Source organism: Vicia villosa, unplaced genomic scaffold (assembly GCF_029867415.1).
Source record: "Vicia villosa cultivar HV-30 ecotype Madison, WI unplaced genomic scaffold, Vvil1.0 ctg.000901F_1_1, whole genome shotgun sequence".
In the NCBI taxonomy this organism is placed as follows: domain Eukaryota; kingdom Viridiplantae; phylum Streptophyta; class Magnoliopsida; order Fabales; family Fabaceae; genus Vicia; species Vicia villosa.
The window spans coordinates 1,674-15,286 of NW_026705405.1; the positions used below are offsets into that span (position 1 = coordinate 1,674).

At 38.2% G+C, this 13,613-nt stretch overlaps 2 protein-coding genes across 2 annotated transcripts; both read left to right on the forward strand.

Annotated features, from left to right (window-relative positions):
* Nucleotides 1-355: 355 nt before the first annotated feature.
* LOC131632079 (uncharacterized) lies at nucleotides 356-3,077 on the forward strand. Its single transcript, XM_058902850.1, has 6 exons — nucleotides 356-430; nucleotides 578-739; nucleotides 838-990; nucleotides 1,098-1,316; nucleotides 2,721-2,810; nucleotides 2,916-3,077. The coding sequence occupies exons 1-6, from the start codon at nucleotides 356-358 to the stop codon at nucleotides 3,075-3,077; spliced, it is 861 nt and encodes a 286-aa protein (XP_058758833.1).
* Nucleotides 3,078-9,316: 6,239 nt separating this feature from the next.
* LOC131632063 (uncharacterized) lies at nucleotides 9,317-10,792 on the forward strand. The gene is made up of 3 exons (XM_058902826.1): nucleotides 9,317-9,445; nucleotides 9,536-9,874; nucleotides 10,007-10,792. Exons 1-3 carry the CDS (start codon nucleotides 9,317-9,319, stop codon nucleotides 10,790-10,792), a joined length of 1,254 nt encoding a protein of 417 aa, XP_058758809.1.
* The last annotated feature ends 2,821 nt before the right edge of the window (nucleotides 10,793-13,613 follow it).

Sequence of the window (13,613 nt, forward strand, 5' to 3'; positions counted from 1 at the left end):
AAATTGGGTTTTATAGTGGCTGGAACAGTGAAAGACATTATTGTTGCATTCTTTGAGTTTCAAAATGTTCCGTATCTGCATCTCCGGAACAAATGAAACGTTAGGTAGTTTCGTATATGCACCTACGGAACAACCCCTATTTTCGAAATATTGGGTGCTTCCGTAGATATATCTACGAAAGTCTTCCGTATTTGCACATACATAGTTAAATTTGATTTTTTTTTCCTTTTCTTTTATAATTTAATTGTATTTAACCCAACTTTATTTGTAATACAATACAGACATTATGGTCGACCATTCATACCGCATTATATCTAGGAGGGTTGCACAACATGCCTCCGTGCGACGTGCATAGATGCAGGTATTTTCACAGGTGACTAATGGAGCTTCAGTTCCAACAGATGCAACTGATACCCCCATTCCAAAAAAGGTACTTGATACATCTGTTCCAACAGAGGGACCTTTCACATATATTACTTCATTCAGAAGGCCTCGTGATGATGGTGAGGGTTCCTCACAGACGCCCTCCGCCCGCAGACATCGTCGGGTCACCTCTTCTACTCCTGTGCCACCTTAGGCCGATATTAGATCTCCTTTTCCACCTCCTGGTGGTATTGACCTGTTGCACGAGGAGGCTAATGCGCCTGAGGCGCTTGTGGACTACCCAGGGGGTCCTTCGGATTTATCTTTATTGACAGGGTATGTAGATCGTACAGCTAGACATGTTTGGGACGGAGAGGTGAAATTTTTTAGACTTATTACTTTTTTGTCGTTAGTGAAAATTTATTATTTCTAACTTTGTTAATTATTAATAGTGTTTTCTATTAAAAAATTTAGGATAGAGTTCTCCAAAAATTCTACAACCACGACCGAAAGATTGTCTCTCTCGTACAGCCTACCAACCCGTGGTTCCAAGATATCCTTACAGCTTCTGGGATGAAGGACCTCTTTCAAATTGGGTACTCCACAATATATAATGGGACGCTGATGGTATTTGCAGAGGTGTGACACTCAGAGACGTTGTCATTCCATTTGCCTCGTTGAGAGATTACCATCACTCTTGACGACACCGCGTGCATCTTGCATATACCTATCAGGGTACCCTCCTTGGTCACGGTAGGCTGACGAAAGAGGAAGCGAGGGAGGCTCTGATTAAAGAGCTCGGGGCTAATCCTGAGGATGCGCTTGAGAATGTGGAGAGGACCCGCGACACGCACATGAGGTTTTCCTTCTTAACGCGACAGTACGAGGCCGAACTCCATGCAGCACAGCAGGCTACTGGTGCACTAGTAGAGGTGGAGAGACACATACAGCGGGTGTTGAGATGTTACTTCCTATTTTTGTTAAGCACTCAGCTGTTTGTGGACACGAGCTCCTCATACACATATATCATTTACCTGAGGTATTTATGGGATACCGCACATATCCATGTGTACAACTGGGGAGAGGTGTAACAACCGACTTAAAATCTTGATAAAATATTTTGATTAAAAAAACAGAGTTGCCACCCTTAATTTATTTTAAAATGAAAATAACGGGAAAAACCTTTAAATGTGGAAATATGGGTCAATAGGTAAATTAGGCAAAAGGAAGGTGTTAGACACCCTTTACCTCCCTTGTACTCAAGGGGACCCATTTAGCCTTTAGGTTTTTAAAAGAGATTTTTGACAATTGTTGACTAATAGATAAAAAAAAGAAGGAGGCATCATCATATCAAGGGCTTAATCACCGACCAAAAAGGGCAAAAACCCAAGGATTTGGAAATAAGATTATAATCGTGAAAAATGAAAATTTAAACTAAAGTGTAGCAATAATAAAATACAAGGGACAAAGGAAGGCCTCAAACATCATCATTGGTCAAAATAAACATTTTTTTGAGAAAGTGGGTCTCATATGAAATCATTGGCAAAAATAAATATTAAAAAACATTTTGAAAAAGGGAGGCCTCAAGTATCATCAATGGCCAAAAAAATAGATATCTTAAAAGGGGAAGGCCTCATATGAAATTATTGGCCAAAAACTGTGATTTTGATAAAAAGATTTGAAAAAAAGTTTTGTATAAAAGGAAAGGTTTGTCGGTCGTTGTCTGTTAAGTCAACACGGCTAGGGTTTGTTCAAGACACACCCTATGACAAACCTCCAAGGGGAAAGAGAAAAGCGTAGAAAAAAAGGAGTTGAAAGAAAGTGTTTTGAAAAAGTGTACGTGAAATAAAAAGAAACCCCCCAAATAGGATTCCCAATAATCCCATTTATAAAGTGGAAATTAGGTTAAAAATCTCAAAAGAGAAATAACCCATATCCAAAAAGCACAAAATTTGGTATGTTGAAAAACGAAAGAAAATTAGTAAAAATATAAGAGAAAAGTGTAAAAATGTCACTAGTGGGATTTGAACTCGTAACTTCTCACTTGCAAGTCTTATTCAGTACCAATTGTGTTATGTTATTTATTTGAAAGGAATACTCAATTGAAAGTATACGAATGTTGAGTGATATTTCGTTATTCTTTAAAAATATAAATAATTTTAAATAAACTATTTTATATTTTTTTGATATCCAAACCAAATGTTAATAAAACCCAAAACAAACCCAAGAAATTTATAAAACCTTATTTGTCAGTGTAAATAAACCAAAAAAATTTAAAAACCAAAAATATAAATAAACCAAAGAATTTTATAGAATCCTAATTTAAGATTATATGATTTTTTTTAAAAATGGGGTAGGCAAATTTGGGGTATGACAAGCGGCAACACTGGAGTACAACTACCATAGACTCGGAGAGGGATGCCTGTGGAAGGCAAGGACTGTGGCTGGTAGTTGTTCCCTCTAAGTGGTAAAAATCTTATATCATTCTACTTTTTCTCAGAGTTGTTCACTATATATTTGTGATAATGTTTGGTCCCCGTGTTTTTTTCCAGGGTTGGAAATTACAGCACTTCCCCGTAATAATTGGGTGGGGAGAGGTGCTTGGCTACACTGAGGCCATGCCGCATGCTAGTGTCTTCATCCCCATCAGAGGGAACCAGGTGTCGGATCCTTACAAGAAGTCTCTTAACCGCATGGCTGCAGAAGACATCTGATACGACTGCTATGCTGCTCACCGTGAGACGATTGTGTGGGATGACGTTGCCATATATTCAAGATGGTTGGCTTCCAATTGGACCATCATTGTTCATTATCTTCTGGAGCGCATCATGCAACAGTTCAACTACTGGCAGACAATACCTCACCACCCTTCCATCTTCGTTCCTATCGTCATTACCCATCGGCAGATAAATGAAGTTTTTTCATACCTTAAGCATCACATGGTTCCTGATGAGGCTCGAATGACCATATCAGAGAGAGACTGGAGTTGCGCCAGCGGGTACATCACTTGGTACTTCACAGTGTCACACCCATGCATGATCCCCACTGCAGTGGAATCACTACCCAAACCAGCCCATGAGGAGATCTTGTAGACTCATTAGTCTCAGTTGGACCACATTGACGATGTTCTTCCTCGCTGTCGTGAGACAGCTGACATGGCGCAGTCAGACATTATCGATGGTTTCTTCCTTGAGGGGTCTGATCACAGGTGTATACTGGATGATGCCATTAGGGTGGTAGAATAGGGCATTTTTGTATTGTTGAAATCGTACCAGGACAGGTGGGTCACTTAACAGTAGAGGCAGAGTAGTCAGCAAACGACGTGGTGGACGTAGAGGCGGAGTCAGAGGCAGAAGAGTGGAGGAGGACGTTGTTCGGCGCACACAGTAGTGATGCCTGTGATTTTATTGATGTCTGTATTTTGATGACATTTTTGTACTTTATTTTGATTATGTATTTGACACTATTTAGATGATTTATACGATGTATTTTTTGGTGTACTATATTTCACTGTCTTTAAATTACACTACTTTGATGTCTATAATTTGATGTTCCATTTTTGTTAAAAATATTGGAGTTTAGGAGTGAAATGTAGTTAATTTAAAAATATAACAGAAGGTTACGTAGGTACATCTACGGAACACTCTGTTTTTAAAACGTTCCATAGATACATTTATGGAAGATTCATGAATTTGAATTACTTTGAATTTTTCCAATGTTCACTATGTTTTTTATGCTTTCGTAGATGTACCTCCAAAAAAATATTTTTTTTTATAAAAAGATGCTTTCTGATGTGTATCTATGGAAGCAGAGGGCATAATTGAAATTTCGTTAGGTGGGTAAGAGATTCAATTGGTGTATCGAGATATTCTCTATTTTTTGATCAAATTTTATGTGCATCCCACATTTGAGGTGTATATGTATATTTGATGTGATAGTCATCTACATGCATATCAAATGTGGCATTGACTACGGGGGGAGGGGTGAAGTAAGCTTCGTACATGATAGGAATTAATATGGTTCTTTATAAATACACTCTAGTCAAACTTCTAATCTAAGTCACTTTTAACATAAATCAAAAATACATCAGACTTTGACTTTGACGATAGTACAACCCATTTAGATATGACAAACAATTAGTTGACATGGATAAAAAGGGTACCTTGTTTTCGATAATCGTTTTAGTGTAGTCGTTTTTCCTTTTGGACTTCAACCCTCTATGTAACAAAAAAATAAAATTTTGCCTCCCATCTCGAATTTATTGGGGAAAACCGACTTAATTAAAAGTAGAGACAGATGCAGGAAAAATCCAATTTTTAACTACGGAGACAGGGACGGGGACCAATTATTACTCCTAATTGGGTTTAGGGGCAAGGGCGGGGTTGGTTCGAGAGGCGGAAACAAGGGCTAGTAATGCTTAAACATGTCCCCACCCTGCTCTGTTGCCATGTCCAAACCCAACAAAGTCTGACATAGAGTTCTAGCAAGAACATTATGTATGTATTTATTTGATTTTTGTTTGAGATAACATTCAATAAATAATTGTTTAGTGAATTTTATCAATGTGTACCCTTTTCATTCATAATAAAGGTTAGGAAAAAAAAGAAGCAAAAAACAGAGTTTTCTGTTGGGAACTGTCATACCCCAAAATTTGCCCATGCTATTTTTCATACACAAAACCAAATCAATGCGCAAAACTCATAAGACACATTCTCCTATACAAAGGCTCTGAACTAGGGTTTGATTCTTTCAAAGGAAAATCACTGAATCAATGGCTTCCAAGCATCTCATATGGCTCAACATGTCTCACATTACCTCCATGACAAGTATCAAGACATATCTCAAAGTTCTGGTCACTCAAAAGTTCAGAAAGTCAACAGTCGACCGATTGATCCAAAAGGTCAACTATGGTCAAAGCAAAGTCAAAACTCCTGATTTTATGTCAAGATCCTCATATTGAAGTGTCATTCACCATTTGATCAATAATTGATCATGGTTCATCAAGGAAAGAACAAAAATCAACAAATCAAAAGTTTCTAAATTAGGGTTTTGTATAGGAAAAGTCAACTGAACTTTGACCAGCCATAACTCTCACATGGAACATCAGAAATTTTCCATCCAAAGCACATTTTGAAGGAAATTTGATTCTCTACAATTTTGTCTCTCACATGCCAAGTCTAAAAATGCTTCATTTGAGAGATATGGGCTAAAACATTATAGGTCATTTTCAAAAGTCAACAAAAAGTCACTTTTTTTCAAAAGGACACACAAGGAGCATGGAAAATGATTTTGATATGAGACCAAAGACACTGGTTAGAGGACACTCTAAGGTTTCTAGAATGTCTTAGAACACCACCATAACTCAAAAATTGAGAGAGATGGACCTTGTCAAAGATGGACTATTTTGGAGGGAAAAATGTGAAGAAAAAAGATTCAAATTGAGATTTTTTGTAAAGGAGCCCAATCTTTCTTGGCCCAATCTTGTTTCTTAAGTTACCCAAGACTCCATATCCTATTCCCACGAATTTATAGAATTTATTTGATTTTATTATGAATTTTTATTCATTTAAAAGGGATTAAATTCAAATAAATCAACTAAAAATCAAATATTTGATTTGTGAGAGAGTTCTAACCAAATCCAATCAACAATTAAACCATATATTCGATACAAATTCGTGAAAATAAGATCGGTGAGAGAATATTAAGTCTAAGCCAAGTTTGGAAAGATTTGAAACCAAATTTCTATCAAATATCAATCTCTTGATTCATGGGGATTGGATTCAATTTTATTACCCTAATCACATCCACTATAAGTAGACAAGAATTGCAGACCAAAAGGAGGGGAATTCACAAGGTTTTTGCAGTCAGGAACGCTCAAAACCGAGTTCAAAAAATTCAAAGAAAACTCAAAATTGAATTCAAGATTATAGGCTAATTCAAGAAGTCTCAGTGATTCTAATACGTTCAGGGGAGTTTTCTGAAGCTATCACAATCTTCTCCTTCAATCCACGCGGTCAGAATCACCACTTTGGAGCCACGGTTTGCACTTATGTTGTTTTAATTCGATTCCGCTCATATACTCATTATAAATTACATATGAACACATATTTGGAATTGTGATGATGTTTAGAAGCTGTCTGTGTCATTTAATTTGTGTTTAATCGCGAATTGTAGATTGTGCCATTGTTAGGGTTCGTCGGCTTCAGAAGAGGGATTCTAAGTTAGAGCCAATTTTAGATCTAATTGATAGGTCCTTTGAGTTCGGAATGCCCTTTTTAGTCGATCTGGGTTATTTGTGTGCTTCGATTCATGCTTGTTTGCAGGTTTGGGGACGAAAAGCTATGGCCACGGTGCAGAACCGTAGGTAAAAGCCTGGTTTCTGTTTGCAAAAATCCCAGGTTGAAGACGATGGGCCTGGGCGCGCAAAGCTCAATTCGAATTTCCTTTATCCATTTGTTTTTTATTGTTATTATATCTTGTTTCGCTAACAGCATGTGAAGACTGGCGCGCTTGGTTAAAGGCTGAGACTGGTGACCGAAAGGGCGTAGGTTCGATCCTTGGCGTCCCCCTCTTATTTTGTTGATTTGTTTGAATTTTAAGGTTCCCAGATCCCATGCGCCCTCATCCACGCGCGCTACAGTGCTTCTCCACGCATCCACCATCAGATCCAGCGCGTACATCATCCGATGGTCCTGGAAACGCTTCTCTATAGTATGGACCACAGGCGAATCACACCAGATCCAAAGTTAAGTTTTTTATTTGATTTTTTATTTATCAACTACATTAATCGTTTTTTTCATATAGATATTGTTTTTTCTTTTTTTTCTCTATAATTTTTCTTTTAATAAATTTGTTTTAAGGTACATGTAATAAATTTTTTTTTCATATATATTATATAACTTTTATTTTGTTCATTTAATTATTTTTTTTATTTATTTAATTGGTTTCTTGAATTCATAAAATCATAAGTAATTTATATTTAACCAAAATTTGTTTTCCATCGATTTAATTAATTAAGTTAAAAAAAAATCAATAATTAATTAAATCAAGTTGTCATTATATTCAATCTGAATCCCAATTAGGGTTTACCCTACACTGAATACTTTTTCTTTTCTGTGCCTTTCCAGGGTTAACCTTAAGGCATCCTCCGACTATCAACCACGTCATATCAAATGCAAAAAGGGTTTGTCAAATTGCCAAAGCCACGAGTTTGGTAACCCTAAACCCTAACCTTTTATTTTTCTGTTTAATTATTACTTGTGTCAAACCCTATTAAGGGATCCGCTGGTTACAATTTCCCTCCCCCATATCTGTTTAATTATATTATTTAAATGCGTGGTTAGTAAAATAGGGAGTGACAACCATGAATTGAATTTAGAATCGCTAATTTACAAGATAATATAATTGAATATAATCACGTGATTGATGCACACACGCACACTTTTGGGTAACCCCTCTGTTGCCTTGTTGCCTTGTTGCCTGTTGCCTTGTTGCCTGTTGCCTTGTTGCCTTATTGCCTTGTATTTTGTGCAGAATAGCCAGTCCCTCGAATACGAGGATACCTCAGCCATGCTGCCTCGATTAAAGGTCATGGTCCCTAATGATGCTGCCTTCGATACACTAACATGACCTCGACCCTCGGAAGTTGCCTACGGAAAAGGCTGAGGTATCTTCTGGCTGCCTACGAAAGAGGCTATTCTGATCCTTCCCCTTAGACTACCTGCCCCTCTATGGCATGGGTCAGTCTTTGGGCGAACGATAATTCGATGACCCTTCAACCTCCAAACGAAAGGCTTCCTGCCCTCTTATGGCAAGGATAGACCCTTTCATTCTGAAAGGCAAAAAGAGACCTATCATCTGAGTTTAAGGTAATTGCCCCTAATTGCCTTGCAATGCTCAAACCTTTTTATTATATTCTTTCTCATAATTTTTCAGAAGGGCAACGCTTATTCACAAGCTAAAGTCCCTATCTCTTTCATCTACTTTTTCTGAAAACGAGCAAGCAAAGCAATTAAGAGCCCATGGAAAACCATGGATGCAAAGGGTGCCTTACACCTTCCCTTTGCATAAATTACCCCCCGAACTTAGATTTCTTTAAAAGGTTTTTTTCTGTTTCTTTTAGCCTTTCCGAATTTGTTTGGATAAAATAAAAGTCGGTGGCGACTCATGCTTAACCGCGACATTCCGATTAATAAAAAGTCAGTTCACCGTATTACAGAACTGGCGACTCTGCTGGGGAGATTTCGATTAAGAGGGGTTACCTTAAAAGTTTAGGATTCATTTTAAATGTTTTCTATTGTTTGCTTTGTTTGTTTTATTTTTCAGGGGCGTTTTGGGAATTAACTGAAGGACGAATCCTATTCCCGGATTCAAGTACATCTAAGATAGGAAGTGGCATAGTCATGGCGACCTCCTTCATGTATGTGGAGGATTGGTCAATATGAGAGTTCACGCTTGAGTTAGGCCTCTATAGGTGTTTACATGCTTCTCTTGTATGAGGGAGGTTCGTGTGGATACCTGTGGGTGAGTCGGAGCTCAAGGACCGTTAGTAACCTTTAACTCATCCTGACTTTTAGGAACGTAGTGGGGGGACTACTCTTGATGTATGTTGAGAGCATAGTCGCTACCCGATACTACAGCTCAGATAGGCTCTTTCTCAAAGTATCATTGCATGGTATGTATGTATCATGTTCGAGGGTGCTTTAGGAGGGTCGACAATTCTGAGTCACTTGGTAGAACCCGTTGCTGAAATTTCCTTATCCGTAGAAATACCCTTGGGAAGGACACTTGATCAAACTCCACGCAAGCCTTAATCCAAAAATTGTGTGATTTGTGTGGATTTACTTGTGTATGTGCATCATGCATACATGCATCATTCATACATGGCATAACTAACCCATTTCAAGGAATTGGAGGTTTCTTAACCGTATGTTGTTTTGTAGGTTGTTTGAATATGGAAACAAAAGACCGTAAACCATTCTTCCTCAATTTCAAGAAAGTGCCAACGCAATTGAAGATTTTCTGCGACAACATCTCTGGTTCTCTCAAATTCAGTGATTCTCTCAATACACTCATAAGTTTGGTACGAACTAATGTGGATGAAGTTCTCCTCAACACCATGGTTCAATTCTATGATCCGTTACTACATTGCTTCACTTATAGAGATTTTCAGTTAGTACCATCCTTGGAAGAATTCTCCTACTTGCTTGGACTTCCTGTGCTTAATAAAATTCCTTATACTGGTAAAGAAGAAGAGCCTAAGTTGGAAGTCATTGCTGCTGCCCTGCACTTGCCAAGATCAGAAATTGAGAAGGTTTGGATTAGTAAGAAAGAGTATTCTGGATTACCCCTTGATTTCCTCTACGAAAAAGCGGAGATTCTTGCTAAAGCTTCAAGTATGGATGCCTTGGAAGCTGTGTTGTCTCTCTTAATTTATGGACAAGTTTTGTTTTTCCATTATGACAAAATTGTTGATGTGGCTGCTATCAATATATTCCTTAGCAAGAATCCAGTTCCTACTTTACTTGGTGACTTACTACATTCTATTCATTTCCGAGTATCAAAAAGGAAAGGTTGTGTCCTAGGATGTGCTTCTCTATTGCATAAGTGGTTTATTTCGCACTTACCTCTCTCCGTAAGAAAGAATGAAGAAGGATTAACTTGGGCTCAGAGAATTATGAAGCTTTCTTTCGACGACATCCTATGGTACCAAAAGAAGTTCGAGGGAACCTTGCTATTTGATAGTTGTGGAGATTTCCCTAATATACCTCTTCTTGGTGTTCGTGGAGGAATATCTTATAATCCCATTCTAGCTCGACATCAGTTTGGCTTTGCCTTGAAGGACAAACCGCGTTCTTTGTATCTTAGTGCAGAATATTTCCATTATGATTCCGACAAAGAGAAGAAGAGAGACCTTTTCATCAAAGCTTGGATGAAAGTAAAGAAAGTTGGCGCAAAGGATATAGGAAGGAGAAATTATATGCCATGGGATCCATATTTCCAATGGGTTTATGATCGAGTTATGGAATTTGGGATGCCTTATCCATCTGATACACCCATAGTTCCAAGGGTAGCTCTTCCTGCTGCCCCAATTGCATTTGAGCCATATATTCCTGCTCCAAATGAAGACCTGGTTGCAACTGTTAACCGACTGAAAAGGGAAAGGGAAGACTTTGAGAGACGCTTACTAAAAGTGGAAGCTGAAAAAGAGGTGTTAGTACAAGATGCCAAAGAGCGAGAGACTTTACTTGATTACTTTTCCCGCACATGGAAGATTGAAGATTTTGTTTCTCCAGATCAGATTAATTCATGGGAAAACGAAATTTCTAGGCTTGTTCAAGAAAGAGAGGAAATGATCAAGGCACACAAGGAAGAAGTCCGGGTCCTAAAGAGGAAGCGTCGTCAGGAAGACAAAAATCCTGGAATTTAGTGTCTTTATTTATTATTAATTTCTTTTATTTTAATGTAACTTTTGGGGTTATGACCTTACAATTTAATTAATAAATAATGTTTTTTCTTTGTTTCAACACGAGTTAAAATTCTTTCAATTCCTTGAAAACATTGCATATGCATAATCATATCATTCATAAACATTACATCACAGGTTTCATAAAAGCCAATACCTCATCTTTCCGCTGTTTATTTCAGTAAGAAAGATGGATCTCGAACAATCTGTCAAAAATCTTCAGACTCAGAATAACCAGTTCCAGAAAATAATCTTTCACTTAGCCAAGGGGCAAGAAGAATTAAAGGCACTTCTGTCCGAGAAGGAGAAGGACCAACAAAGGGAGCAAGGTGTGCAAGATAAATGGAAATCCAAACCTAAGCGATCACTCACTCCGTTGCACATGCCGATGTCTCAAGTTCTGCAACAACTGCTCAACCAGAACTTGATAACCTTATTACCTTCATATTCAATCCCTACAAATCCTGCTCCTGGGTACAAGTACCATGCGAGATGTGCTTATCATTCGAATAGCCCTGGCCATGACACAGAGGATTGTGGACCATTGAAGCATAAGATCCAAGACTTAATTGACAACAAGATCATTGACTTCAATTCAACTGGGGGGCCTTACATGGCTAATACCATGTGTAAACAACAAGTTGGGGAAGCTCTGATCTCCACATCAGCATCACAACCACAACATAAGCATAACGCGCCTAAAAGACAATTCACAAAGATCAACATGACTTTGGCCGAAGCGTTGCAACAGATGCTGAGGAAAGGGCTAATGACTTTGAGGGATCCTCCCCGGAATCCTAACATTTCGTCTCATCAGTATAATCCTAATGCAAGATGTGCTTACCACTCCGACAGCATCGGACATGACACTAACGATTGTTGGCTACTGAAGAATAAAATCCAAGACCTCATTGATGATAAGATGATTGATTTCAATTCACCTGAGGAATCTCATGTGGCTAATGCTGGGAACAATCGGAAAGGTCACAACGAACCCAACCAATCTGTAGGGACAATTCTGATCTCTACACCAGTTCCACAACAAAGATGCAAGTCAGGAGCACCTAAGCGTCAGTTCACGAAGATCAACATGTCACTGGCTCAGGCATTACAACATTTGTTGAAAGCAAACTTGATCACTGTGAGGGGCCCTCCTGTAAAGCCCAACACTTCTGCTCCCAGCTATAAGCCCAATGCGAGGTGCGCATACCACTCCAATAGCCCTGGACATGATACAAATGATTGTTGGCCATTGAAGAGCAAGATTCAAGACATGATCGATGCTGGTGAAATTGAATTCCCTCATCCCCAGACTCCTATAGTGATCCCTGCTCCCAGGCACAATCACGACAAGAATGATTAATGTCATAGTGGATGAACTTTAGATCATTAGATTTACTTTCATTTGCAATTTCTATTCTGTTTGTTTAAACATTCAAATTATGATAGACATTATTTGTTTTAATAATCATCATCAGTGCATTGCATATATTTGTCTTGAATAAATTATTTCGTTATCACTCATTTTAAATTATGTCTTTATTCTGCATATGTTTTTGCGATACTCAACTCCTGCTAAAGTTGTATACCTTTTGAGGGAGGATGACGAAAATGATACCGCAACCTCATACAATATGCTTTTGAACGGACTATGCTGACGATGTACAGGCATTGTTTCAACTCCTAAACAGTGGAGATATAAGGATGGTAATCCCTCGTCAACCCCTTTGAGCCTAAGGAGTAGAAGTTTCTTTTTGTACGAAACACCCGCATTTTTAACCTGGGGCAGGGTAGTTCTCAGTTATTTTGGCTGTGCATTCTATTTTAAGAGAATCACTCTGTACACCTTTCAACAAAGGTTTCAATCACAAGCGTTCATCCGTACACATCAAAGAAGTGTTGGAGATGTCAATCAAAAGCCAATGATGGTTCATCAATCATTAAGCAAGGCAGTCAATATCTTTCAAAAAAAAATGGAAGAAACATATATACAAAGAAAAGCCTGCTAAGTCAAAAAGGACTTAGGCAAAAATCAAGGCGTCCCGCTGACTGTAAGCTCAAAAGAGACAGTTCAGGCAAAAGTTAGGGATATCAAAAAGATGAAAAAAGAAGTCAATAAATTCTTGAACAACTCAAAGTTATGACTACCAAAAGGAAGAAGTGACTGCCATCTCAAAAGTTCTCTCTGCTTGTGAACCATCATCATTATCAAAGGTGCAAATCCAAAAGTCTCTTGGAACCTGAATGCGTAAGTTGAATTAACTGAGCTTAGGACTGAAGATCATCACGAAGAGGGGTGGGTACAATCAAATATTGAGCCTTTATCCTTTGTTTCTTAAACCGTGAACCAAGCCACGTTACAACCCTTGAAAGTCCTAACTGAAGCATGGTTAGTTCGAAAGCATACTGTCACGACAAAGGTATCCTGACTCCTTAAGGTTTACCACAAATGCCGAGTTGATATCACGTTTTTACAAACATCACATCGTTACAAATATCATGTTTTTACAAATATCACGCCTTTACATCTCCTGTTTTAACGTTTTTCAAAAAACTCAAGACAAACGTATGCGTTGCATCTCATGAATTCATTATTAAACATATTCTGCTACATAATTCCAAATGTTAGCATCAGAAAGAACTTGCACAGGGTACAACTAATGACTGAAAGTTATCCCGACAGACAAGATTACGCCGAGAAGCAATGTATCCTACGTATACAAGGGGCATGGCATGCTTTGCTCAACCAATCTGGGGCAATCCAGTCAAGATTATAAGAATCTCT